The sequence below is a fragment of the Glycine soja genome, chromosome 17 (genome assembly GCF_004193775.1).
Source record: "Glycine soja cultivar W05 chromosome 17, ASM419377v2, whole genome shotgun sequence".
Classification (NCBI taxonomy): Eukaryota; Viridiplantae; Streptophyta; class Magnoliopsida; order Fabales; family Fabaceae; genus Glycine; species Glycine soja.
This window is the reverse complement of record NC_041018.1, coordinates 5,045,636-5,068,827: the sequence shown is the minus strand read 5'-3', so window position 1 is coordinate 5,068,827 and position 23,192 is coordinate 5,045,636. Positions and strand designations below refer to the sequence as shown.

Below are 23,192 nucleotides of genomic sequence, written 5' to 3'. Positions count from 1 at the left end.
ACCCTCAATTAGGATTTAGAATTTACAATTAATGAGGATTAATTAATTGCAAAACCAAACTCTCTCTCTCTCTCTCTCTCTCCCTCTCCGTATCCATCTATATACACTGAATCCTAATGGGTGACACTGCCAACATGCTGTTGAATTGTTAATTTATTCTCCTATCCTTACGAGTGGTTATTAATTAAAGAGTGCAAACAACGGAATTCTCTAGTGCTCCCGCCCGCAAAATATGTATCATTTCAATGATAGGACAAATTATTCATGTCTTTTCAATATGACAACTAATGTAATATTATGCACTGTATTTAGTAATATAACTTTTTTTTACTGGATTTAATAATATAACTCTAACAACAAATGTGTTAAGAACATTAAATTCTTTTGTTAAAATTATAATAAAAATATATTAATAAAATTTGCTATTTTTTATTCCTTAATCGGAACTTGTGTTGTTGTGGTTGTGGCATGCTGCTATCCACAACAAAAGTAAAGTGATGATGTTAGCTCGGTGACGTGATCGGAGAGTACAGGATGTCTGCAGTGACGTACGTACCTAGCAAGTGTTCCCTTTTCCTTCGTTTTTCTAATCTCATCCACCAAACATACGGCTACGATTGCACGACAAGGGTCGTACGAGATAAATCAATTACTAATAATAAATAAGCCACAAAAACTCATAAACACGGTCCTGCCTCGGACTTAACAGGTGTAATAATCCTGTACCAATGATCAAAACAACGCAATAAGCGCATCATCGTTAAATAAAAAGATTAGGATCATCATACGCGTGAGTAAGACATTATTAATTCTGATAAGGAACATTGTTCCGCAAAGTAGGCGATTATTCCTCCCTCAAGTTGAAAGTCGCCATAGTAGACCATAACTACATGAACGAACTGAAACTGTTGGACTTTCAATTCCAACTAAGGCAAAACCAAAACTCATTTCATGTAATTCATTTTCTCTCTCCCCCCGAACACTCAAGTTTTATCTCTCAGCCTCAGGTAGTAGCACCTTCGTTTTCTTGCTTTATGTTTTACCTTTGCTTTGTCCCGTTTTTTCTTCAATTTTTCAGCTCGACCAAAACAACTTTTTTTTTCTTTTACTTCGTTACTGACTTTTTTTTTCTTTTGTTTTTCGGAAGTTTGCTGCTAGAGGTTGCATATTTGGGGTTTCACACGTGCGCAATTTGAAGGTTTTTTTTTTCGTGAAATTCGAGTTTAATTTGTTTTGTTCTTGTAATCTAGATCTGTTATGAGTTTCGTCTTTTCGGGCGCTGTAGCTGCTAGGGTTTCGTTGTTTGTTAGTTTTTTGTTTTAGTGTAGGTGATAGTGGTGAGTTTCTGTGGTTTTTGAGTGGTTGCAGATTTGGTAATTTAGGTATTATTGGAGGAGAGAGTGTAAATGAAGAAACCAACAACCGACGCAATTAGTATGGGGAAAAGGAGCCTGGAGGGTGGAGAAGATGACCAGCCTGAACGAAAGAGGCCTGCTCTTGCCAGGTAAATTAATTACTCTTCGTTTTTCAATTGTGTGCTTCCTTTAATTTCCATTCTGAATCCACCTTTTAAGTTTGGGGTGGGGGTGGTGGGATTTTAATTTTGACTTGGTCACTATTTTGCATTAATTATTTAATCTGAGCAATTGATGATATTTTTTGCGGGTGTGTGTGGAGTGCTAGTTCTAATTAAACATGTAAGGTGCTGTTTGTACTGATTCCCAGTTGGAAGCAGGTCAAAAGAATGTCAATGCCTCTGTAATTGAACAATATACTTCTGAAGATATTTTGAGTGCTGGTTAATTATATCACTATTACTAATTTTTTACCCCTAATTAGCTACTTGAGTCTGATTGACTGTGGCTATCTTCCTAAAATGCTGTAACGATGGAACTTTTTGTTGTCAATTGTCGTTTTGAATGGAATATTACTTGTTACCAGTGCTTGAGACATCCCGTTATCATCTTTTCACTGTAGTGGCTTGTGTGAAAATGCTCTTCTTGATGGTTTTGATTCCATTTTGAGTATCACTGTGTCATGCATTTGAAGGATTCTTTCTGATATTTCTAAATCATCCTTGTGCTTAAAACAGTTATTTGAATGGCCAAGCAAAGTTAACTAAGGTTGCAACTGTTAGTTGATTTGTTTTTCTTGTTTTCTCTGACTGCTGCTTTTTTGCCCTTTTTTAAAGTAAGAATGCTTAATATTTGATTGTGTATCTTGCTCATTTTCTTCTCTAATATTCTTCCTTCTTTAATAAAAGTCTCTTGTAAAAAGGTTGTCACTCGGAATATAATAATAAATATTGTGAATTGAGAGATTGTATCTTTGCTTATGATATAAAAAGTGTATTACCACCTCTTCAAAAACAATCGAAACTTGTTTCCTTGGCAACAAAGGTTCTTGGCTTGATATTATGAAGCACATAGGTGAAAGCATTTCCTAGTGTATAATCTGAAGTCATTGTCCATAAAAAAATTTAAAATTTTCCCTCATGTTTACTTATCTGAGCATGTTTTTCTATTGTTTGTTAATGACTTTTTTGTTTGTTCTAATGCACTCTAAAAACTTTCTTGAAAGTTATGATCAAATGAGTATTCAGTAACTTATAACAAATGAAATGTTTCAGTATTTATTTCAAGTAAATCAATATATATGCTTATAAACTTAAATAGTTATATGATTGTTTATAAACTTATATTGAAATAGGGTTTTATTTCTTATTAATTATAATTCATCTAGTTGTTTCTAATTTATATTTATTGTTAGTTTCATATAATTGATTGATGCACATACTTTTCGCAGTGTAATTGTGGAAGCTCTGAAGGTGGACAGTTTGCAGAAGCTTTGCTCATCTTTAGAACCCATTCTTCGTAGAGTTGTAAGACAGTTGGCTTGACACTACTTTCTCACTATTTTCTGCTATATACTTTTCTTTTTGACATGCTTATTTTTTTGGTGTGGGGGCTATGCATTCTACGAATTCATTTCCTTTTTACTCCAGCTGGAAGCCATTTTTACTCATTACATCAATTTCTGAAGTTGTCATCTGATATGCTATTAGAAACATACTTATTTGTAAAATGTCGTGTTCTTTAATGAAGGAATTAAAATAATATACTATGTTTACTTGCTTAAGGAGATCTATTGTTCACCATAGTAATCAATAGCATGCTATAGTGGAGTAGCAAAGCGAAGTGGCTTGAGGCCTTGAGCTACTATGGGATTCAAATAGCGGAGCAGTTTTCAATAGTATCTGGCCATTCTGGTTGCAATAGCTGCCAAAATAGAGCCTTTTTGCATGCTAGAGCTGTTACCATGATAGAGGCTTCAAAAACCCATTTTTACCCTTGAATAATGTTGTTTAGGACTTTTATTGCACAAACAATTTTCTTTCAATGTTCCATCTAACTTCTTTATTCTTCCTTCTTGGAATGTCATGATTATGGGTCACTAATGTGAAAACAAGTTTGGCACATGATTGGGAAAATGAGCTATTTTGTATTCATATACGGAATTATACTGTAATATAATTTATTATGTTATACTTGTAAGTTTCTGCATTTGGTTCTTAATTGATTCAGTAATACTGATGTGAAACAGGTCAGTGAAGAAGTGGAGCGTGCTTTGGCAAAGTTAGGTCCTGCAAGACTTAGTGGAAGGTTTAAGAAATTCTTTACAAATGCTAATCATTAAGAAAGTTGCATTATAAAAATTAAACTCCATTTGCCTCCCCCCCCCCCTTCTTCTAATATTATGTCCATCCTTTCAAACATAATACATGTAAACTGTCACCACTTCAATGCCACCATAACATCTGTTGTTTAAATTTAGTACCTCAGTGAGTCTGGTATTTTCTTGTAACAGTTTAAAAATTCCAGGTCTCCTCCTAAAATGATTGAAGGCCCTGATGGTAGAAGCTTGCAGCTGAAATTTAGGTCCCGGTTGTCTCTTCCCCTATTCACAGGAGGAAAAGTGGAAGGCGAGCAGGGGGCTCCAATACATGTTGTTCTGATTGATGCCAATAGTGGAAGCATTGTAACATCTGGACCTGAATCCTGTGTTAAACTTGATGTTGTTGTCCTTGAAGGTGATTTTAACAATGAAGATGATGAAGATTGGACTCAGGAGGATTTTGAAAGCCATGTGGTAAAAGAACGTGAAGGAAAGAGACCTTTGTTAACTGGGGACCTGCAAGTGACACTCAAGGAAGGAGTTGGGACATTAGGGGAACTGACATTTACAGATAATTCCAGCTGGATAAGGAGTCGGAAATTCAGGCTTGGCTTGAAGGTTGCATCAGGTTTTTGCGAGTCCATACGCATTCGTGAAGCTAAGACAGTGGCTTTCATAGTTAAAGATCATAGAGGAGAATGTAGGGTTATGCTTCTACATCTTTTAGTTTTTCTCTAGCATCAGTGCTCTCCCTGCTCCTACACTGTAATAGCATCTTTTAAATTTTATATTTTGACCTTTTTCTCAGTATATAAGAAGCATTATCCACCTGCATTGACTGATGAAGTGTGGAGATTGGAGAAGATAGGCAAGGATGGGTCATTTCATAAGAAGCTGAATAGTGCAGGAATAGTCACAGTTGAAGACTTTCTTCGGCTTGTGGTTAAAGATCAACAAAGATTGCGGAATGTAAGTTTAGGTTTTGCGTCTTAATCTTGAAGTTAGGTCTTTTCCCAGTTGTTTTCTTATATCATTCAACTGTAGATCCTTGGGAGTGGTATGTCAAACAAGATGTGGGAGGCTCTTTTAGACCATGCAAAAACATGTGTTCTAAGTGGGAAGCTCTATGTTTATTATCCAGAAGATGCAAGAAATGTTGGCGTTATTTTTAACAACATCTATGAGCTGCGTGGCCTTATATCAGGAGACCAATTCTATTCTGCTGATTCTCTCACTGATAGCCAGAAGGTTAGTCCATGTCATGTGTTTCTTCTGCTGATATCAATAGATAATGCTATGACTTTAAGTGTTTGATGAGCTTCTGTAGTTCTGTATAATAGTTTGTCCTTCTCCTAAAGTTGAGCATGTACTAATATTACTGGCATACTTGAATTGATTAATTTAATTGATGCAGCATTGCTGTCTGTATCTTCTTCCCTCACACTTGCAAACGTACAAATGTTGAACACAAATGAACAAGTAAATCTGTAAATGTTATGTTACTGATTAAGAAATCCTAGATAATGATCAGGACTGTAACATTTTAGTCTTGCCAAGGCTCAAAGTCTGCAGTTTCCTTTAAAGTTTTCAGTTGGGAATAATGTAAGCTTATGGAATCTTTAAAATGCTTTTACATGTCCAGGTTTATGTAGATTCATTGGTGAAGAAAGCATATGAAAATTGGGATCAGGTTGTGGATTATGATGGCAAATCACTCGTGAATGCTAAAATTTCTTCTGAAAATGAACTTCATGTGGAGTCAATTGATTATGGTAGTGGTTTAGATCATCAACTGCAACTGCCGGTCCTTCCAGTGTCTGTTCCTTCTGAACAGCAAATCAATTCAGGGATACCTGTTGGAGGTAAGCATTACCATTTCCTTGAACTCTGATTTGATGGATCTCTCTTCCCCCGCTCACCCCCATCACTCTTTGCTGTTGGGCTGCGGTTCTCAGATTCAGTTACTTTTGTGTCTCAAAATATGATTTCTGAGTACAGATTTCAAGATAAAAAACGATATTTCAAAAAATGAATCCCCCCACCCCCTCAAGGGAACTACTGCATACACATGAATGAATTTGTTTGCTTGCAAGCTTTGTGATGATCTTGAGTTGCAAATGTATGCTAATACAATGCCTTTTCAGGTTACAACGATAATAATATAGTAACACGATATCCAACCCAGTCATTGATTCCAAACTCCAGCTCCCGGAATCAGTTCGATAGCTCATTATATGTGTCGAATGACCAATTAATCAGCAATGCTCACCAAACCCAAAGCACTAGTAATGATCATGGCACCGTTGGGTTAGCTCTTGGTCCTCCTCAATCATCGACATCAGGGTTCCATGCTGGCAGCTCTTCTGCTATAAATCCTTTTGATGATTGGTCCCACAACAGGGACAAGGGGGCTGATGAATTCTTTTCGGAAGAAGAAATCCGCTTCAGAAGTCACGAGATGCTAGAGAATGAAGATATGCAGCAGTTGCTTCGCCTCTTCAGCATGGGAGGTCATGGCTCCATGAGTGCTGAGGATGGCTTTTCATTCCCATCATTCATGCCATCTCCCAGTATACCGAACTATGATGAGGATCGCTCTCGCCCAGGCAGAGCTGTTGTGGGATGGCTGAAGATCAAGGCAGCAATGAGGTGGGGCTTCTTTATCAGGAAGATAGCCGCTGAGAAGCGGGCACAGATAGAGGAGTTAGATGAATAAGTTGTATGGACAATGGTTGCAGGCTTAACAGTTAGCCATAAGATAATACTGATATTCTGCAGATTTAGTTGTCTTTATCAGTGCCAACCAAATTGTGCAGTCCATGGTGTTAATATTCTTGATCTATGTATCTGTGTATCTGATTTGACAGCAGCACGTTTGTCCCAGTATTCTGTACAGTTTGTTGAAGCTTAGGAAAAACCGTGATTGTCAATTTGTTTTTCTTTTTCACGTTTATGCTCCTTTCTTTCCATTGGCTTTGGGTTTTTAGGGATTCTGTGTTTACGCAACACCTCTCATATTTGAGACGATAACTAAGATTGATCATCTCACTGTATATTTTGAGCTACTTGATTTTCTAGTTATATTATGAGTTATCTTATTATCATCCGTGGATTGCTTACAGTTATTTTGTGCTGTTGTGCTTACATCTGGTGCTCGTTATGCTTTTAATTGTATCTGAGCACGGAAGGATTTTCTATCAATGATGCTTTGCTTGTTTATCATTTTTCTCTTTTTACTGTATCTATATAGTGTTAGTTTGGCCGTGACAGAAAGAGAAAGTAGAAGATTGATCCGTTTTACAGTTGTAGAACTGATTTCTCATTTACTGAAGTACGAAATCGTCCCATCAAAAGGCTTTGGGTCGTAGTTGCTATATAAATAGGCTTGGTTACTCTCCTTTAATTTGCCAATGGAAAGTTAATTCTATATGAAAAATATGTTGTAATGTCTATTTATAGTTTAAACTAACTTAATTATATATCGTAATTACGTATAATGGTTTATAATATTTTTAAAACTAATTTTACTTAACTTATAAATATAATTTTTCACTTAATCAAAATATATTTCAACATAAATTTATATTTGAGATTAATTAAGTCATACATTTTAATTATGTTTAAAAATTCAGAGCTAATTTTATCGATGTTCTTCCAAAAAATTTTAGGAGGAGCGCAATTTGGACTCGGTGCCTGTATGTTTTAAATTCTAATGAAAATAATTTTTTAACCTTCATATATATACCCAAATTTTAATCACATTTTACTTGCATTGAAGTGCTAGATTGATTTTAGTATTCATCACGAGTTCTAAAAGGTGCGAAAGAAAAAATGATACGAAAAATTACTATTGAAAAGAATCTATTTTATAATAAAAATGGCCGTATTTGTTAACACAGTGGTGACAAACAGGGGAACAAATGAAAGAATTAAACTACAATAGCTACATCAAGAATTAAACTAATATTGGTATGACATTCTGATCATAGAAAATATAAGAGGAATGCGTTGCTTTGTTTTTCTCTCCAGAGATGTTGCATTCTGGAGGAAGGCCCTGTGGGAAACGCTTAGTGTCTGTGCAATAATTGTAAATCATGTAGTTCTTCTGCACCCACTTCAACCTCTGATGGCCTGCAGAGTCCAGTTCCTGTGAAAGCCATGAACCACTGCTAGTGGTGGAAGTAGAAGAAGTTTTAGCACAAGAAGATGCTCCAGAAGACCATATGCAAGTCTCAGCATTGAAGTTTCTGTAGGAAGCTGTGAATGGAGCTTGTGTCCAATCTGTCTTCACAAGGCCACCTCTTGTGGCCCAGTCATCAGCATTCCACAAACTAGAGTACATCCTCATTGGCTGATTCTTTGGGAAGGGGACCCCAATAGGCTCTAAGTTCTTGAACTCTCTAATGGGAGTGCCATCAACAGAGAATCTGAATTAAAGAGTATAGAAAATTATGTTAAGGATTAGATAGGATAGAGAGAAAAAAGAAACAAAGTGTAAAAAATGATGGTTGACTTACATAATCCTCTGGGGGTTCCACGTGATAGAGTAAGTGTGGAAATCAGCAGTGGGGTCAAACCACAGATAGAATTGTTGTTCCCTGTCCCCTTTGCCTTGGCTGAAAACGTTTGTGTGAAGGATGTATGGATCACCACTCAAGTTTCCAAGAAACTCATAGTCTATCTCATCCCAAGTAGATCCTTTTGAAGATAACTGCAAACAAAAGGCATACTTTTTATTGTTTACTTTGAATAACAATGTTTTATAATAAAGGGAAAGGGATGAAAAGAAGTAAACCCCTTAATGGGTTATTGCTAGTGTTGTTATTCTATAATGATGAAGTTAAAGGAAGAACTTACATAATAGGCAGTGACGGTACCAGCAGAGTTTCCAGGGACGAGCTTGAGCTGCATGTCAATCTTCCCAAAGAGATACTCATTCTTTGATTGAAAACCTGAACCAGATGCTTTGTCCAATGAAAGAGTGAGTAACTCTCCATTGTTTAGTATCTTGGCGCGGCCATCTCCCCAAGTGATGTCAAAGTCTTTGTTTAAGTCACCAGCAAAGGCAACCATCACTAGAAGGGGAAATAGAAGTGCAAGAGGCAGTTGAAGCCATCTCCAGTAGTAGTAGTGACTAGTGAGAGCAATTGGAAGTGATTATGATTAGTGAATGGATAATGTTATGCGTAGGAAGCAGGGTTGATGATGGTATTTATAATAATTAATAGAGTAACACTTCCATAAGCCGGTTGGTGAGGAAGGGCATGCGAAATAGGTAAGCTAAGGTGGACACTGTTTCCTCATTTTTGTCAGTAAGAAAGTGTCCAGATGGCACTCGCTATTATCTTGTTGGAAGGGACGCGGTTGGTCTCTTTTTATTAACTTTGAATTGAAAGGCATGGTTAAGATTTACTACTAGAAGTAGAGAGTTGAGAGTAGTGGTCAATTTGTGCAGTGACACAGTGCAATTGTTGCACAAACTTTATCTAAATCTACCCTTCGCCTTTGGTAGACACCGCCAAGTGACAACCAAGCCACACACTTTTCCAGCTAAAATTTTAAGGAGGTTACATTCCACCGCCATTACTTAATTTTCAAACAATACGAACCAATGGTCCCTCCCTCATGGACAATATAACAACCACCACGCGATCTTTCCTTGCTAAATCTAATGTTTCATCCTTACCTGAAAAAATATGTAATGCAGATCTTGTCTTTTTGTTTAGTTGGCATATATTAATAACATGTTTTTTTTTTGTTAAATAAAATCTGTATTTTAAAATAAAAAATGAAAGTCGCATCTTTTAATAAATTCTACGTACGTATAGTTTGTTCAATAAAAGTATATTCGACAAAAAATCGCTTTTAAGAAAGTAATATTGGCTGTTGGTGGAAGGTAGAGGTTTTTAAGAACTTTTTAGGTAAGTAATCTGAATGGATAGTGTCAATCGCGTTTTACTTTTTAGTTGCTTTGACCCTACCCCTTTTCCCTTGGCCTAGGCAACTTAAGTCAGGCACCGATTGTTCATTCATTTAGTTTTTGAGTATCCACACTTCTAATCTCTAACTCACAGATTGTCATTTTCTTGTGCAATTAAATTTTCATGGATTCCCGTTAAAGGTTTATTTGGTACCACTTACCAGTGTTATTAACTGCGGATTGGGGGCGGGGGAATGACACAAACTCTGCTATATTTGTAATGGGTAGCGTTGGCAGCCAAATACTGTATAGCACTTGAAATATATAATTTATAAATCAATTATGTATGCACAAAAAAAATTTATGCTGTATTCAATACAATATCAAGAAAATATAAATTTCACCTAAAAAATATCTGTTCACTAATCGGAACCACCAAATAGCTAGAGTTTGATCCATAACCTGCCACCCTTCGAATCAGACAATTTAATTGCATATAGTTTTAAATAAATCATATACTTGTATTTTAATTCAAATAATATATAGAAATTAACAAACAATATGAATATAAAACTATTTTTTAAAATAAATTATTTTATAATAATTTTTGTAATTTTATCTTTTTATTTAAATATAACTATAATTTATATTATTAAGTTATTGTAATAATTAAGTTACTGATTTATATTTTTAATAATTATAAAAATTATAAAGTAAAAATATTTTACTATCTCTAAATTATATATATGGTGTGGGAAACTAGGTTTAAGGTATTCATAGGATTTCATCAAATTCATTATCCAACACCATCAAAATAATTTAGGTTGATTTTGATTAAATTTGTGTAATTTTTCAATCAAATTCAAACCGAATCAATCCAATCAATAATAAATTAGTTTTGGTTGAGTCAATCGATACTAAAAATTAAAACATTATTTTAAAATTTTAACAAAATTATATATTTTTTTACCTTTATCATTTTAAATGAGATTTTGATATAACTTTCTAATAGTTATATTGTATTTGATTTTAAAAAAAAATATTTATGCTATAGACACAAAAATTCATACACAACTATGAAACCCTATAAAGTTTTAAAAAAATAACACATTTTTTTTATTTGTTCTAAGGTGTTAAATGCGTCTGTAGCTTAAATAAATGCAAACTCTTACTAAAAGAGATGTTAACTTTCATACCAAAATAATGTTACCACGTAGTGAACTTAAAAGTTAAAACAATTAATGCTAATACAAAAAAAAACATTTAATGCTAACTAATAAAATAATACATTTAAAAAAATTAAATAAAAACTTAAATAAAAAAGAAACTGGTACCTTTTTTAGAGGAAAAGAAACTGATACTAAGAGGTGAGAGGAGGTAAAAATTGATGTTACCATTGCCAAATTAAACAATCCTAACTAATAATACATTAAGAAAAGGTGTACGACATCGACAAATAATAAATTAAAATTACATTCATAGATTATCTTGGATTGGATTCATAGGTTGAACACCAAAACTCAGTACCAACCTAAAAGATGAAGCATAATTGTATTTTTTCTATCTCTATTTTTTAATTTTTGACGAATTCTATCTTTAACTTTTTAATTTGATGTATTTTATCATCCCTGGTTTTACTACTAACAGAATTATATTTTTTACTCCTAATTTATTATTTTTTGACAAATTGTATCTCAACTCTTTTATTTTCTGATAAATTTTACTTCAACTTTTTTTTTCAAATTATACCTTCAATTTTTGTGTTTATTAATGAATAAATGATAAAAAGTAAGATTTGTAAGTTTCTTAAAAGTTAAAATAAAATGCGTCAAATTATAAAATTGGTGATAAAGTTCATAAAAATTAAAAAAATTAGGGGTAAAAAATATAATAAGTCTCACCTTTAGGTTGGGAAGGGGTTTTGGTGTTAGAACCTATGAATCCAACCCAAGACAATCTATCAATGTAACATATTTTTAATTAGTTAGCAAATCTGTCAGTTGATGACGGGAAGGAATTTATAATTACATATATATTTCTGTTAGTTTATTGCTCCTTTAATTATGAAGATTAGCAGAGTTAATTTATTCTAAGCTTAAACAAATTAATTTTAGCAGAATTTGTATTCTGTAGATTAAGTGTAAAAGATTCAAGAAAAGTATTATTGAGGCTTCTTTCCGTTTCTTGTAATACAATCGACAAGTATCAAAGAATAAAAGAATGAACATCCATACAAATGAAAAGCAATTCAATCAGCCTAGGAAGAATAAAGAATAGTGTTGTGGTATTTGTTTCGAGTAGGATTAGAAGGAGTTCAAGATGTTTGGCACTCTGGGGGAAGGCCTTGTGGAAATCTTTTGGTGTCAGTGCAGTAATTGTAAATCATGTAATTCTTCTGCACCCAACTCAGTCTGTCCTGGCTTGTTGAATCCAACTGTTGGGAGAACCAGGCATTGGAGGAAGAAGAGTTGGCAGTGCAAGATGATGATGATGATGATGATCCAGAATGGACGCAGGCATTGGCATTGAAATTTCTATATGATGCTGTGAATGGAGCTTGTGTCCAATCTGTCTTCACAAGTCCACCTCTTGTTGCCCAGTCATCAGCATTCCATAGACTAGAGTATATCCTCATTGGCTGTTCCTTTGGGAATGCAACTCCTTTTGATTCCATGTTCTTGAATTCTCTTATTGGGGTCCCATCCACTGAGAAGCTGAAACATACGTACATATGAACCACCATGGATTGATTAATATAACTCAGGCTGTGAATTGTGAAATTATGAATTATAAATATAAAACATTTTTGAGGAATGCTTGAGGGTACTTAGGCCATTGACAAGTGCTTACATTATGCGCTGAGGATTCCAAAGAATGGAATAGGTATGGAAATCTGCAGTTGGGTCGAACCACAGATAGAACTGTTGCTCTCTGCTGCCTTTGCCCTGACTGAACACATTGGTGTGAAGAATGTATGGGTCACCGCTCAGATTCCCCAAGAATTCAAAGTCAATCTCATCCCAATTTGATCCTTTTGATGACAACTGCATTAAATTGCACAAAGCCAAATTAAAACCTAAATCAGGAATTTCAATGTTTAATAGCACTCAGGCATGCATAGACATAATACATTAATCTTTAGTACTTACATAATAGGCGGTGACAGTGCCTGCAGAATTTCCGGGTACAAGCTTGAGTTGCATATCAATCTTGCCAAAGAGATACTCGTTTTTGGACTGAAACCCCGAGCCAGAGGCTTTGTCAAGGGAAAGAGTGAGAAGATCGCCGTTGTTGAGTATCTTGGCACGACCATCTCCCCAAGTTACGTCAAAATCCTGGTAGAAGTTGCCAGCAGAGGCTGCGATGGAAGAGGCCAATACAAATACATAAAGGACAGTTTTTGTTGAAAATGTAATGGAATGAAGAGAAGCCATGATTGTTTTGAATGAAATGTAGAAAGAGGAAGTTAAAAATGTAGTAGCTTGGTAGAAGTAATGAAATGTGAGAGAGAAGGAAAGGGATGAGTGTGGCGGAGAGGTAGGATTTGTAGTATTTATAGATGTGTGGAAGCTGCTATGACTATCAGGTTTACGCGTAGGACAATGGTTAGTGTGTCTGGAAGAGTTGGAACAAACATTAAAATATTAGCAATTGGCTGTCATGTACTCATGCTGGCTTGCTTTAATGCCAACGCGCTTTTGCTTTTTTAATGACACAAGAAATTGCAAAGTTGGTTGGTTCGCATGTGGGTCTCTAAATATTCATTCGAGTGGGTGTGGGGCTCAGTCTGGACACCCAACCCAATGTTTTCAACACTACACCGCCATCAAGCCATTGGCATTTGGAGGTAAAACCGAGTCATGATTTGCAGTTCCCTTTGCAATATCAATTCCGTGTTCTTTTTTTAAATTTTTTTTTAAGAAGATAACTTTTGTCCATCTCTTATTCGGAACAAAAGTGAGAAACATTTAAAAAAAAAAAAAGTAATTTCCAAATACGCGTGCATATAGTATAACGTCGGGTGAATGCAATTAGAGAAGTAGACCGTGAGCTGGTCTAATCCATGACCCATAAATGCTCAGATGCTAACAGCGTTGACCACATAATTTGATAGTTCAGATTATGCCAATATTAATTAATCGCCTAAATCTTCTACTTTCACACGCAATATGTCCTTCCTTGTCCTTCAATAGATCAGTCGGAGACACATATTATGGGTTCACTTGTTACTTTAAAAGATTCTGATTTTTATTTTTAAGAGAATTTGATTTGTCAAATAAAAAAAACAGATTCTAAATTTCTTTCCTGTAGTTTTTACCTTGATCTTAATGAATCTTTTGTAATTATATCGTTAATTTAATCATAACGAATGTAATTTATATTTTATAACAAAATCTGAAACCATATTCAATCTATAAAAAATCTTTATTTTATTTTATTTTGTTCGGTTTTCTAATTTTTGGATTTGTTTATTTTCTAATTAATTTTATCAGATTCAATCAGTTTATGAATACTTCTATTGTTTTATCCTTTTTTTGCAATTAACGTACGTTATTCATTGTCCCATTTTTTTTATGTTTTTTATTTCTTTATTTCATTGTCTATAACTAAGGAAAATGATGAGTGAACATCTAAATTCTAATTTGACACCTGTAAACATAAAGAGAGACAGACGGTAAGGTATAATGTAATAAAAGGAGAAAAATATGAAAAAATAATAATTGTTTACGAGTATTTAATGTGATAAAATATTCTCAAAGCACAACTCTTATAAGTATTATAACTAAAGTCATTAAGGAAATCTGAGAAAGAATGAACCATTTGAATTGAACACTGTATAAAAAAACTTTTACAACCAATCAAAGAATTTATCATTATGAAAATTACAAAAGAAAAGAAAAAAAGGAAACTCCAAAGAGAGCCGAAAATTGGAGTCTGGATCAATCCACAGGGAAACTAAATATCTTTAGGCTGTGTTGCACTCTGAAGGAAGGCCCTGTGGAAATCTTTGAGTGTCAGAGCAGTAATTGTAGATCATGTAATTCTTCTGCACCCACTTGAGCCTCTCCTGATCAGTTGAATCCAACTCTTCTGAGAGCCAAACATTATTGTTAGAAGAGGAAGGGTTGTTTGAACCGCAAGATGAAGTTCCGGAGGACATAGTGCAGGCATTGGCATTGAAGTTTCTGTAAGAAGCTGTGAAAGGAGCCTGTGTCCAATCTGTCTTAACAAGACCTCCCCTTGTGGCCCAATCATCTGCATTCCACAGGCTTGAGTATATCCTCATTGCCTGGTTCTTGGGGAATGGAACACCCTTTGACTCCATGTTCTTGAACTCCCTAATTGGACTTCCATCCACTGAGAAGCTGAAATGAAACAAAATTAACAAACACACACTTAATCAGTTGCTTCCAGCACAAGTTAGGAAAAAAAAAAAAAAACACGTATCGATTCTATTTTATGATAATATTCTTGAGGATTGCATAATAACTAGAAACTTACACAATACGTTGAGGGTTCCATAGGATGGAATAGGTGTGAAAATCTGCAGTTGGGTCAAACCAGAGGTAGAATTGTTGCTCCCTATTTCCCTTGCCTTGGCTAAACACGTTGGTGTGAAGGATGTATGGGTCGCCGCTCAAATTGCCCAAGAATTCAAAGTCAATCTCATCCCATGTCGCTCCTTTTGAAGACAACTGAAATTCACCACCATAAATATTTCCCATTAAATTAGTTTTTTCTTTCTAACCAAAACCTATAAACAATATGTATGACTTAGATTAAAGTATAGTAAGGTAGAATATGATTATATGCTTACATAGTAGGCAGTGACGGTGCCAGCAGAGTTGCCAGGGACTAGTTTGAGTTGCATGTCAATTTTGCCAAAAAGGTATTCGTTCTTGGATTGGAAACCCGAGCCAGAGGCTTTGTCAAGTGACAGAGTGAGAAGCTCTCCATTGTTGAGTATCTTAGCCCGACCATCTCCCCATGTGATATCAAAATCTTGGTGGAAATTGCCGGCAGAGGCAATCACAAAATACCCGACCGTGCATATTAGCAGTGCAACTCTTGAAAAAGCCATTCAAAAGCTGTTTCCAAATTCAGATAAAACAAAACTAAGCAATATTCTGCAAGAATTAATGAAATGGTGTTTGGCTGTGACTTGTGAGAATGTTGGGTGTGGATTGTTCAACCTGTGATATTGTAGAGAATGGCAGGCTTGAATGGTATTTATAGGTGAAATAGAAAGTAGGTAGTCAGAAAAATACGAAAGTTAGAAGAAGGTACGTGCAACTTTTGAATTAGTTGTTTACAGCTGGTGAGGAATGAGTAGTTGTTATAGATGAACACCCACACGAATCATTGCACGCGTTTCTCCATGAAATGCAAATAAGAAGCACCGCCATATATACACTGTTGTCGTTGTTGGAGTGGGCCCCTGAAAAACTAAAACTATGGTATATTACTGCCTTTTTTCAACAAGTCGTGAAATCATTTTTCTTCCACAAAAACATATATATAGAACCCTAAAAACTTAATTAGCAGAAAAAAAAATCAGTAGTGTTTATTAATATTTTTGAATACAGTACTAGAAAAATGTCGTTTAGCGACAACTGAAAACAGTCGCTATTTAGATTAGCGACGGAAATAGAAACTGAAAAGATACGGTGCCAAAATCCCAACGCTAAACCCTTAGCGACCGAAATTATCATTAGTCGCTGTCTCGCCAAAATTGCTAAAGCTTTTTATTTTTCTTTTACCTTACAATCAATTTAAAAATATTGTGCCCTGAGTGAGATACTATTTCAGGGGTCATAATTATTTTTTAAAATATTTTTTATATTTTATTTTTTGTTACATGAAAATTTCATAAAAAGATGATAAAATAGAGTGAATATAAAAATAAAACCAGAAATGTTTTGTCAAACAAAACAATTTTGTTTTGTTTTTCTAGTTTCAAAATAATAATTAATTTTAGGCTTGAAAATGAATTTTATCTCCAAAATTAGCTCATTTCAATTTTATTTATTATAATTTTTATTATAAAATTGATGTTAATTGGTTGCATTCTTAATTAATTGTGTCAAGTATTCACATTGAATCATTTAAAAGTGATATATATTTAGGAAAATTAACTGGGAGTTAAAAATTAATTTTTTAATTGTAAATTTTCAGTAAATTAATTATTGAAGTAGCTAAAAAATATAAAATGACATAAGAGTATTAAAACTGATTTATTTATATAAAAAAAAAAGATGATCAGTAAACTTGATAAATATATTGAGGATAAAAATAAAAGAAAACATAAAAAATGAGAAACTAATAGCTAAAAATTTAAAAAATATTATTTCAAGGAAGTTTCAGAAAAATGCTATAAGTTACTATAAAACTTATTTACCAAATAATCAAACAAGTTTTTCAATTAGTAAAAAAAAATAACTCGCTAAAATGTTTACAATCATAATCATAACTTCATTATATCACATCATTACTCAATATTTTTTTTTCTTTTTCATCAAAACCACAATTATTTGTTGAGTGGCAAATATGTACAGTAGAAACTCTTTAAATTAATACTCGATAAATTAATAAATTCTCTAAAATAATAATTTGTCTGATTCCGACTTGAGCCAATATAAAAAATTAAAAAAACTCGATAAAATAATAAGATAATAATTTTTCGTGAGATCCCTTTATAATTTGCGGTCCCAAGAAAATCATAAATTAATAATTCAATAATTAAAGTCTATTTAGAGCTCATCTCTAACACACATTTGTTCCTCTAGTTTATATTTACTTTACTTCAAAAGTCATTATTGATTTATAATGCATAAGAATACACTAATTATTAATTTACGTTGAGTCCCAAAATTATAATTACTTAAAAACTATTTAAATTAATAATTATTAATTTATTGATAAATTAATAAATTTCTTCGATGCTGACATTATTAATTTATAGAGTTTTAGTTGTATTTTAATGAAATAAATTAATGATAATAATTAAAATTACTCTATTTTATTTATCATTTTTTAAGTCACATGATAATAACACAACATATGTAATGATGATCTTACAGCCAATTCTTAATATTTTAATGTTTGTTTCAACTCTTCCAGACCAACATTTCTCCACCACAACACAAAGCTGATTGAACCTTCCTCTGTTGCTTCCACACATCTATAGACTATAAATACCAATCCTACATTTCTCTGAGACAAAATTGAATTCATCTTAAAAAATAAAAGACTTAGTTGAAACTTTTAAAAATAAAAAAATATAATAAATTATTTTTAAAAATTATAAGACTTAATTAAATTTTTTAATGATAAAATGACTCAATTAAACTTAAATCAGAGCATCAGAATTATAATTAAATCTTTTAATTTTTAAAAAGTGCGATAACATGTTCATAGCTATTTTTTTTGTTGTCAAATTCAAATCTTTCTTTAAAGCATCTCGTATCCATGGTAAATATCAATTGACTTAAAAGGGTCAAATTTCTTATATTCTTTTTTATATGATGAGGGAAACTTACACCCAAACATATCAGACCACACAAAATAAACACAGGGAGGTGGAGGAAGATAAAATAAATGCAGACCCAAAGGTAACTTATAACCATAACCAGCCAGCCAATCAACCACTGAATTGGCTTCCTGGCTTCCCTATGTGTATGAGACAAATACACTTGCCAATCTCTATTGATTGCATTTTTAATTTCCCTCAAAATACCAGCATATTGATGAAAATTTTCTTATATTCTAATTAGAGTTGGACAAACGGCCTCGAGCCTGGGTCACCTGCGAAACCTACCGTCTGCGCAATATATGAATTCCATTTTTTTTAGCATGTTTAAGAAGTAGGCTTTTTAGTCCTCCCCGCATAATCTGCGGGTATTTTAACATTTACTAAAGAAACAAAATAGTGTATGGTTTAGCAAATATGGGATATTTTAGCACTCAGACTTGTTTGAATTATTTGTATTGTATTATTTTGCACTTAGACTTGTTTAGCAAATATGGGACATTTTTTTTGTCTATTATATTTCTTATTAATGAGATGGTATTAGAGCTATCTTCTTATGATAATAGAAGTCAAAGTAAGTTTTTTACAAGTTGCTTATTCATAGGTGGCCTTAAACACGGTAAGGTGGGCGATCGCCCGGATCCCATTTATAGAAGAAACACCAAATTTTTTATCTCTATATAAATATTAAAATTAATTTTCATTATAATGTTATAATGTAACAATGTCAATATCGACCTAGAGAATTATTTATATATTCAGTTGGGTTGCAAAATGTAAAAATGAATAAATTAGAAAATAAAACAAAATAATAAAAATTGAAAATTCAAAAAATTGATAATTCTTATGATATAGATGGTGATATTTTATTTGAAGAATTAAAAGTTATTAGATAGATTTTAACAATTGAATCAAAATTAAACTTTTATGATGTATTGAATTCTTTGAAGACAACTAATTACTTTCTAAATGCATGTATAATTTATAGAATAAGGTTAATTATTCATGTTATTATTGCATATACTAAAAGTTTATCAAAATTAAAAAGGTTAAAATTTTATTTGAGATCAACTATGTCATAGATTAAATAGTTTCATTTTGATTTTTATCAAAAATTATTTTTTAAATAGTTTTGATGATAAAAAAATTATTAATAAATTTTGTAACAAAATAAAAAATACACAAAAGACAATATTAAAATAATTAGAAGGGTATAAATTTTTTTATCCTCTCCCGGGTATTAAAAATCTCAGGATCAGCCTGGGCTTATCCTATTTTTTATGGAGAAAGCGTAACCTTTGCGCTAAGGCTTTAAGTCTCTAAAGAAAGTTATGAAAGAGGTTATGGACTTATGGTGTTGCTATATATGTTACCGGACAATCTCACCATCACTCAGATGAGAAATTACAGGGAATAAAAAATAATCTTTATTAAAACAATTACTTAAAAAATAATATGTGGAGGGGAGAAATATCTGTGGATTTGAAAAACTACATGCTTATTTTCCACTTTAAGTAAATATATGTGGAGGGGAGATATATAGATGATAAATTTGAATCATTCTGTTAATAAAAACTATTTTATCTATTGTAAATTTTGTAGTTTCTAGTAAGATAAAGAACGTAATTAATGATACCAATAATTACAAAAAGACTGTTCGACAAAAGTGTTTCGAGTGCATAGAAATATGTAATGAATTGTATTGTACCGAAAAAACTTGAACAGGAATCCATGGAAATATGCACAAGAAAATAACAACCAGCTGTGAGTCTGAGATTGAATAAGGTGGATACGCAAAAAATAGTAAATAAAAAGTGGCGGCCTCACCTAACTTGGGCAGCCCAGGGTAGGGTCAAAGCGTCAAGGGAGGTGTCGGTGACCTTTAGTGTTCGATCCTATCCATTAAGACATCTTTGATCATACTTAATTAGTTACTGCTTCAAGTCTCAAAAAGCATGAGTCACACCCTCTACCCCCCACCAAATATTACCTTCTCATATTATCAATTAAATACGACAAATTTATTATTTTGCCATTATAGCTTTTGACAGCTTTCTTCTTACCGTAATCCAACTATCCACAGCTACCAAGGGAGGGACCTTCCCACCCTTTTCCTCCCCAACTTGCTTCAAATCACACACTCGCTCCCACTATATATATCTTCCATCATGGCATCACACCACAACCAATACCATCAACACTTCATTTCTTACTCTCACTGAAAAAAAATAGCTTGTTCACACCATCCTATTTTTTCAACTCATATATACAAATATATATAACATGGCTTCTACCTTCTCTCGAAGCCTAGCACTTGTAAGCTTTTACATTGTCGTTTGTGCTGCCGGTAACTTGAACCAAGACTTTCAGCTTACGTGGGGAGATGGTCGTGCTAAAATACTCAACAACGAAAATCTTCTCACTCTCTCCCTTGACAAGGCCTCTGGCTCTGGCTTCCAATCCAAAAACGAATACTTATATGGCAAGATTGACATGCAGCTCAAGCTCGTTCCTGGAAACTCTGCTGGCACTGTCACCGCCTATTATGTAAGTACCAATTAATATATATATATATATATATATATATATATATATATATATATATATATATATATATATATATATATATATATAGATTGCATTTGCATCACTAATTGTGTGTCTGGCAGAACTGTATATAATATAAATGTTTCTTCTTTTCAGCTGTCTTCAAAAGGATCAACATGGGATGAGATTGACTTCGAGTTCTTGGGGAATCTGAGTGGCGATCCATACATTCTACACACCAATGTGTTCAGCCAAGGCAAGGGCAACAGAGAGCAACAATTCTATCTCTGGTTTGACCCAACTGCAGATTTCCACACTTATTCAATTCTTTGGAATCCCCAACGCATTGTGTAAGCATTAACCACCCAATCCATATCTTCTCTCTCTCTCTATCTATCTATAATTGCAAACTGCAGCTAGATATAGATCATATGTTTGTGTAGCACATAAGTTACTAATTTCATGTTTTATAATTGCGTGTTGCAGTTTTTCTGTGGATGGCACCCCCATCAGGGAATTCAAGAATTTGGAATCAATAGGAGTTCCTTTTCCAAAGAGCCAACCGATGAGGATATACTCAAGCCTATGGAACGCTGATGATTGGGCCACAAGGGGTGGACTCATCAAGACTGACTGGTCCAAAGCTCCTTTCACTGCATCCTACAGAAACTTCAACGCCAATGCTTGTGTTTGGAACTCTGGAAAATCCTCATGCAAATCAAATTCTTCACCTTCCTCTGCATCTCCCACTAATGCATGGTTATCACAAGAGCTTGATTCCACTGCTCAGCAGAGGTTGCGTTGGGTGCAGAAGAACTACTTGATTTACAATTACTGCACCGACAACAAGAGATTTCCTCAAGGCCTTCCACTCGAATGCAAACACTCCTAGAGCCTATAGGACTCACATCTCGCACTACCCATAACAAGTGTTGCAATATAATCTTATGAACCATTCTTTTAATTTTTGTATTCCTTTTTTTTTTTTTGTTCGATGCTTGAGTGCTATAGTGCTGTTATTATACAAATATACAATGTAAAAATATCCCATGTAAAATAATGCTTCTGTTTTTTTTTTTAAAAAAAAAATAATGCTTCTCTTGTTTGTATGACTGAATTTTGTGTAATCAATTTATAAGGTCCAGATTAAAAGTGTAACTTAATATTTATTATAAAGTTTAATTTTTTTAAAGAGGAATTATAAAGTCTCATTAGAGCTTACGTATTAAGAACCAAAGGGAGTATTAAACTTGATCTAAATCCTAAAATACAAGATATTTGTGAATTTTGCTGATAAAAAAATCAAAATATTCACCAATTACCAACTATCAAAAGTTGTGATAATTTTGAATTATAAATTACTTACCAATTGTATCAAAAGTTGTGATAATTTTGAATATAGATTACTTACCAATTGTTTTGAGTGTATGCTTGAATTGACTTTGATGAAATATGATGAGGTGAGTCAAATTTGATTTGACCAAAATTTTATATGTTTAGTTATTTTAGTATGATCAATTTTAATGGAAAAAATCGTGGTGGAATTGAAGTAAGAGTAGCTTCCAGTTCTACCAAAATCAATTTTAGTTAGATTTTATCTAATTTATTCTACATCAGTATTCTCATGTATATGTTTATTAGAAAAGTGTACATAGATATTAAAATCCATTTTAGTCATTATACTCTCAAAATCAATTTTGATTCTTAAGTATTTAAATAAAATTCTGTTAAAAAATCACCTTTTTTGTATGATTATCCAAATAGAAATCATGTTATTTTATAGTTAATTTTAATCATAATTAATTTTATAAGATCAATTTTATTTAAGTAACAATAAATATGAGCAGTTAAATTTTCATTGAATTTATTTATAATTATTTTTTTCCTACCTATATTCTTATTCGAATACAATATTGTTCCAACAAACAGCGAGACAAAACTGGAGTCTCTAATTGGAGATACATAATTGACCTGTAGATGAGCCCAATTTCGGAATGGTACACTAACTAAAGTACTTCCCAACAAATAACATCAAATTCAAATTTCAGTATTCTTATTATGAATATATTTCGTTTCCATAAAAATATTTCGAGAAATATTAATAATATGTTTTTATTGAATAAATGATAACGGTAAAATATAAACTAATTTGATAGTTAATTTGGATTAATGAGTGTTTGTAATTTCTTTACTTTATTATTATTTTTAATGAAATAATGAATAAATTAATACCTTTGTTATTTTTATTAGCAAAATTTAAAAGAAGAAGATTTCAAGTACTTTAGAGGAAAAATTAATGTGAAAATTGGAAGAAAAAACTTTGAAGAAAAATTGAAAGAATTGGAAAGTTCGTTTAATGTGCAAGACAAGTCTAGCGCGCAACACACGCTTAACACGAAAGTCTGCGCATCAATCCCCTAAAGTATAAAAGTCTTTCATGACAATGAGAGGCTAAATCCCCCCTTAGTTAGGACCTGTAATGCCTAGAAAGTCAACAGATGTATTGTAATGTTTCATATC

The 23,192-nt window shown here is 33.0% G+C and overlaps 5 protein-coding genes across 6 annotated transcripts; 2 read left to right on the top strand and 3 right to left on the bottom strand.

Annotated features, from left to right (window-relative positions):
- The first annotated feature begins 687 nt into the window (after nucleotides 1–687).
- LOC114393297 (calmodulin-binding protein 60 B-like) lies at nucleotides 688–6,779 on the top strand. 2 transcript variants are annotated; one of them, XM_028354577.1, is made up of 10 exons: nucleotides 688–1,007; nucleotides 1,148–1,198; nucleotides 1,369–1,504; nucleotides 2,806–2,881; nucleotides 3,604–3,662; nucleotides 3,882–4,375; nucleotides 4,484–4,644; nucleotides 4,720–4,923; nucleotides 5,318–5,537; nucleotides 5,820–6,779. In XM_028354577.1, exons 3-10 carry the CDS (start codon nucleotides 1,407–1,409, stop codon nucleotides 6,389–6,391), a joined length of 1,884 nt encoding a protein of 627 aa, XP_028210378.1. In that variant the 5' UTR covers nucleotides 688–1,007; nucleotides 1,148–1,198; nucleotides 1,369–1,406; the 3' UTR covers nucleotides 6,392–6,779. The 2 variants fall into 2 exon arrangements, with proteins under 2 accessions (XP_028210378.1, XP_028210379.1); XM_028354578.1 differs by having other exon boundaries at nucleotides 842–1,007; nucleotides 1,383–1,504.
- Nucleotides 6,780–7,522: 743 nt separating this feature from the next.
- Nucleotides 7,523–8,974, bottom strand: LOC114392900 (probable xyloglucan endotransglucosylase/hydrolase protein 23). The gene is made up of 3 exons (XM_028354153.1): nucleotides 8,533–8,974; nucleotides 8,193–8,386; nucleotides 7,523–8,102 (listed from the first exon to the last, which is right to left on the bottom strand). Exons 1-3 carry the CDS (start codon nucleotides 8,746–8,748, stop codon nucleotides 7,631–7,633), a joined length of 882 nt encoding a protein of 293 aa, XP_028209954.1. The 5' UTR covers nucleotides 8,749–8,974; the 3' UTR covers nucleotides 7,523–7,630.
- A 2,755-nt stretch (nucleotides 8,975–11,729) lies between these two features.
- On the bottom strand, nucleotides 11,730–13,131 carry LOC114392740 (probable xyloglucan endotransglucosylase/hydrolase protein 23). Its single transcript, XM_028353968.1, has 3 exons — nucleotides 12,745–13,131; nucleotides 12,446–12,639; nucleotides 11,730–12,309 (listed from the first exon to the last, which is right to left on the bottom strand). The coding sequence occupies exons 1-3, from the start codon at nucleotides 13,027–13,029 to the stop codon at nucleotides 11,910–11,912; spliced, it is 879 nt and encodes a 292-aa protein (XP_028209769.1). The 5' UTR covers nucleotides 13,030–13,131; the 3' UTR covers nucleotides 11,730–11,909.
- A 1,256-nt stretch (nucleotides 13,132–14,387) lies between these two features.
- On the bottom strand, nucleotides 14,388–15,811 carry LOC114392742 (probable xyloglucan endotransglucosylase/hydrolase protein 23). Its single transcript, XM_028353970.1, has 3 exons — nucleotides 15,414–15,811; nucleotides 15,098–15,291; nucleotides 14,388–14,961 (listed from the first exon to the last, which is right to left on the bottom strand). The coding sequence occupies exons 1-3, from the start codon at nucleotides 15,675–15,677 to the stop codon at nucleotides 14,562–14,564; spliced, it is 858 nt and encodes a 285-aa protein (XP_028209771.1). The 5' UTR covers nucleotides 15,678–15,811; the 3' UTR covers nucleotides 14,388–14,561.
- A 4,488-nt stretch (nucleotides 15,812–20,299) lies between these two features.
- On the top strand, nucleotides 20,300–21,789 carry LOC114392741 (probable xyloglucan endotransglucosylase/hydrolase protein 23). The gene is made up of 3 exons (XM_028353969.1): nucleotides 20,300–20,672; nucleotides 20,829–21,022; nucleotides 21,159–21,789. Exons 1-3 carry the CDS (start codon nucleotides 20,409–20,411, stop codon nucleotides 21,562–21,564), a joined length of 864 nt encoding a protein of 287 aa, XP_028209770.1. The 5' UTR covers nucleotides 20,300–20,408; the 3' UTR covers nucleotides 21,565–21,789.
- The last annotated feature ends 1,403 nt before the right edge of the window (nucleotides 21,790–23,192 follow it).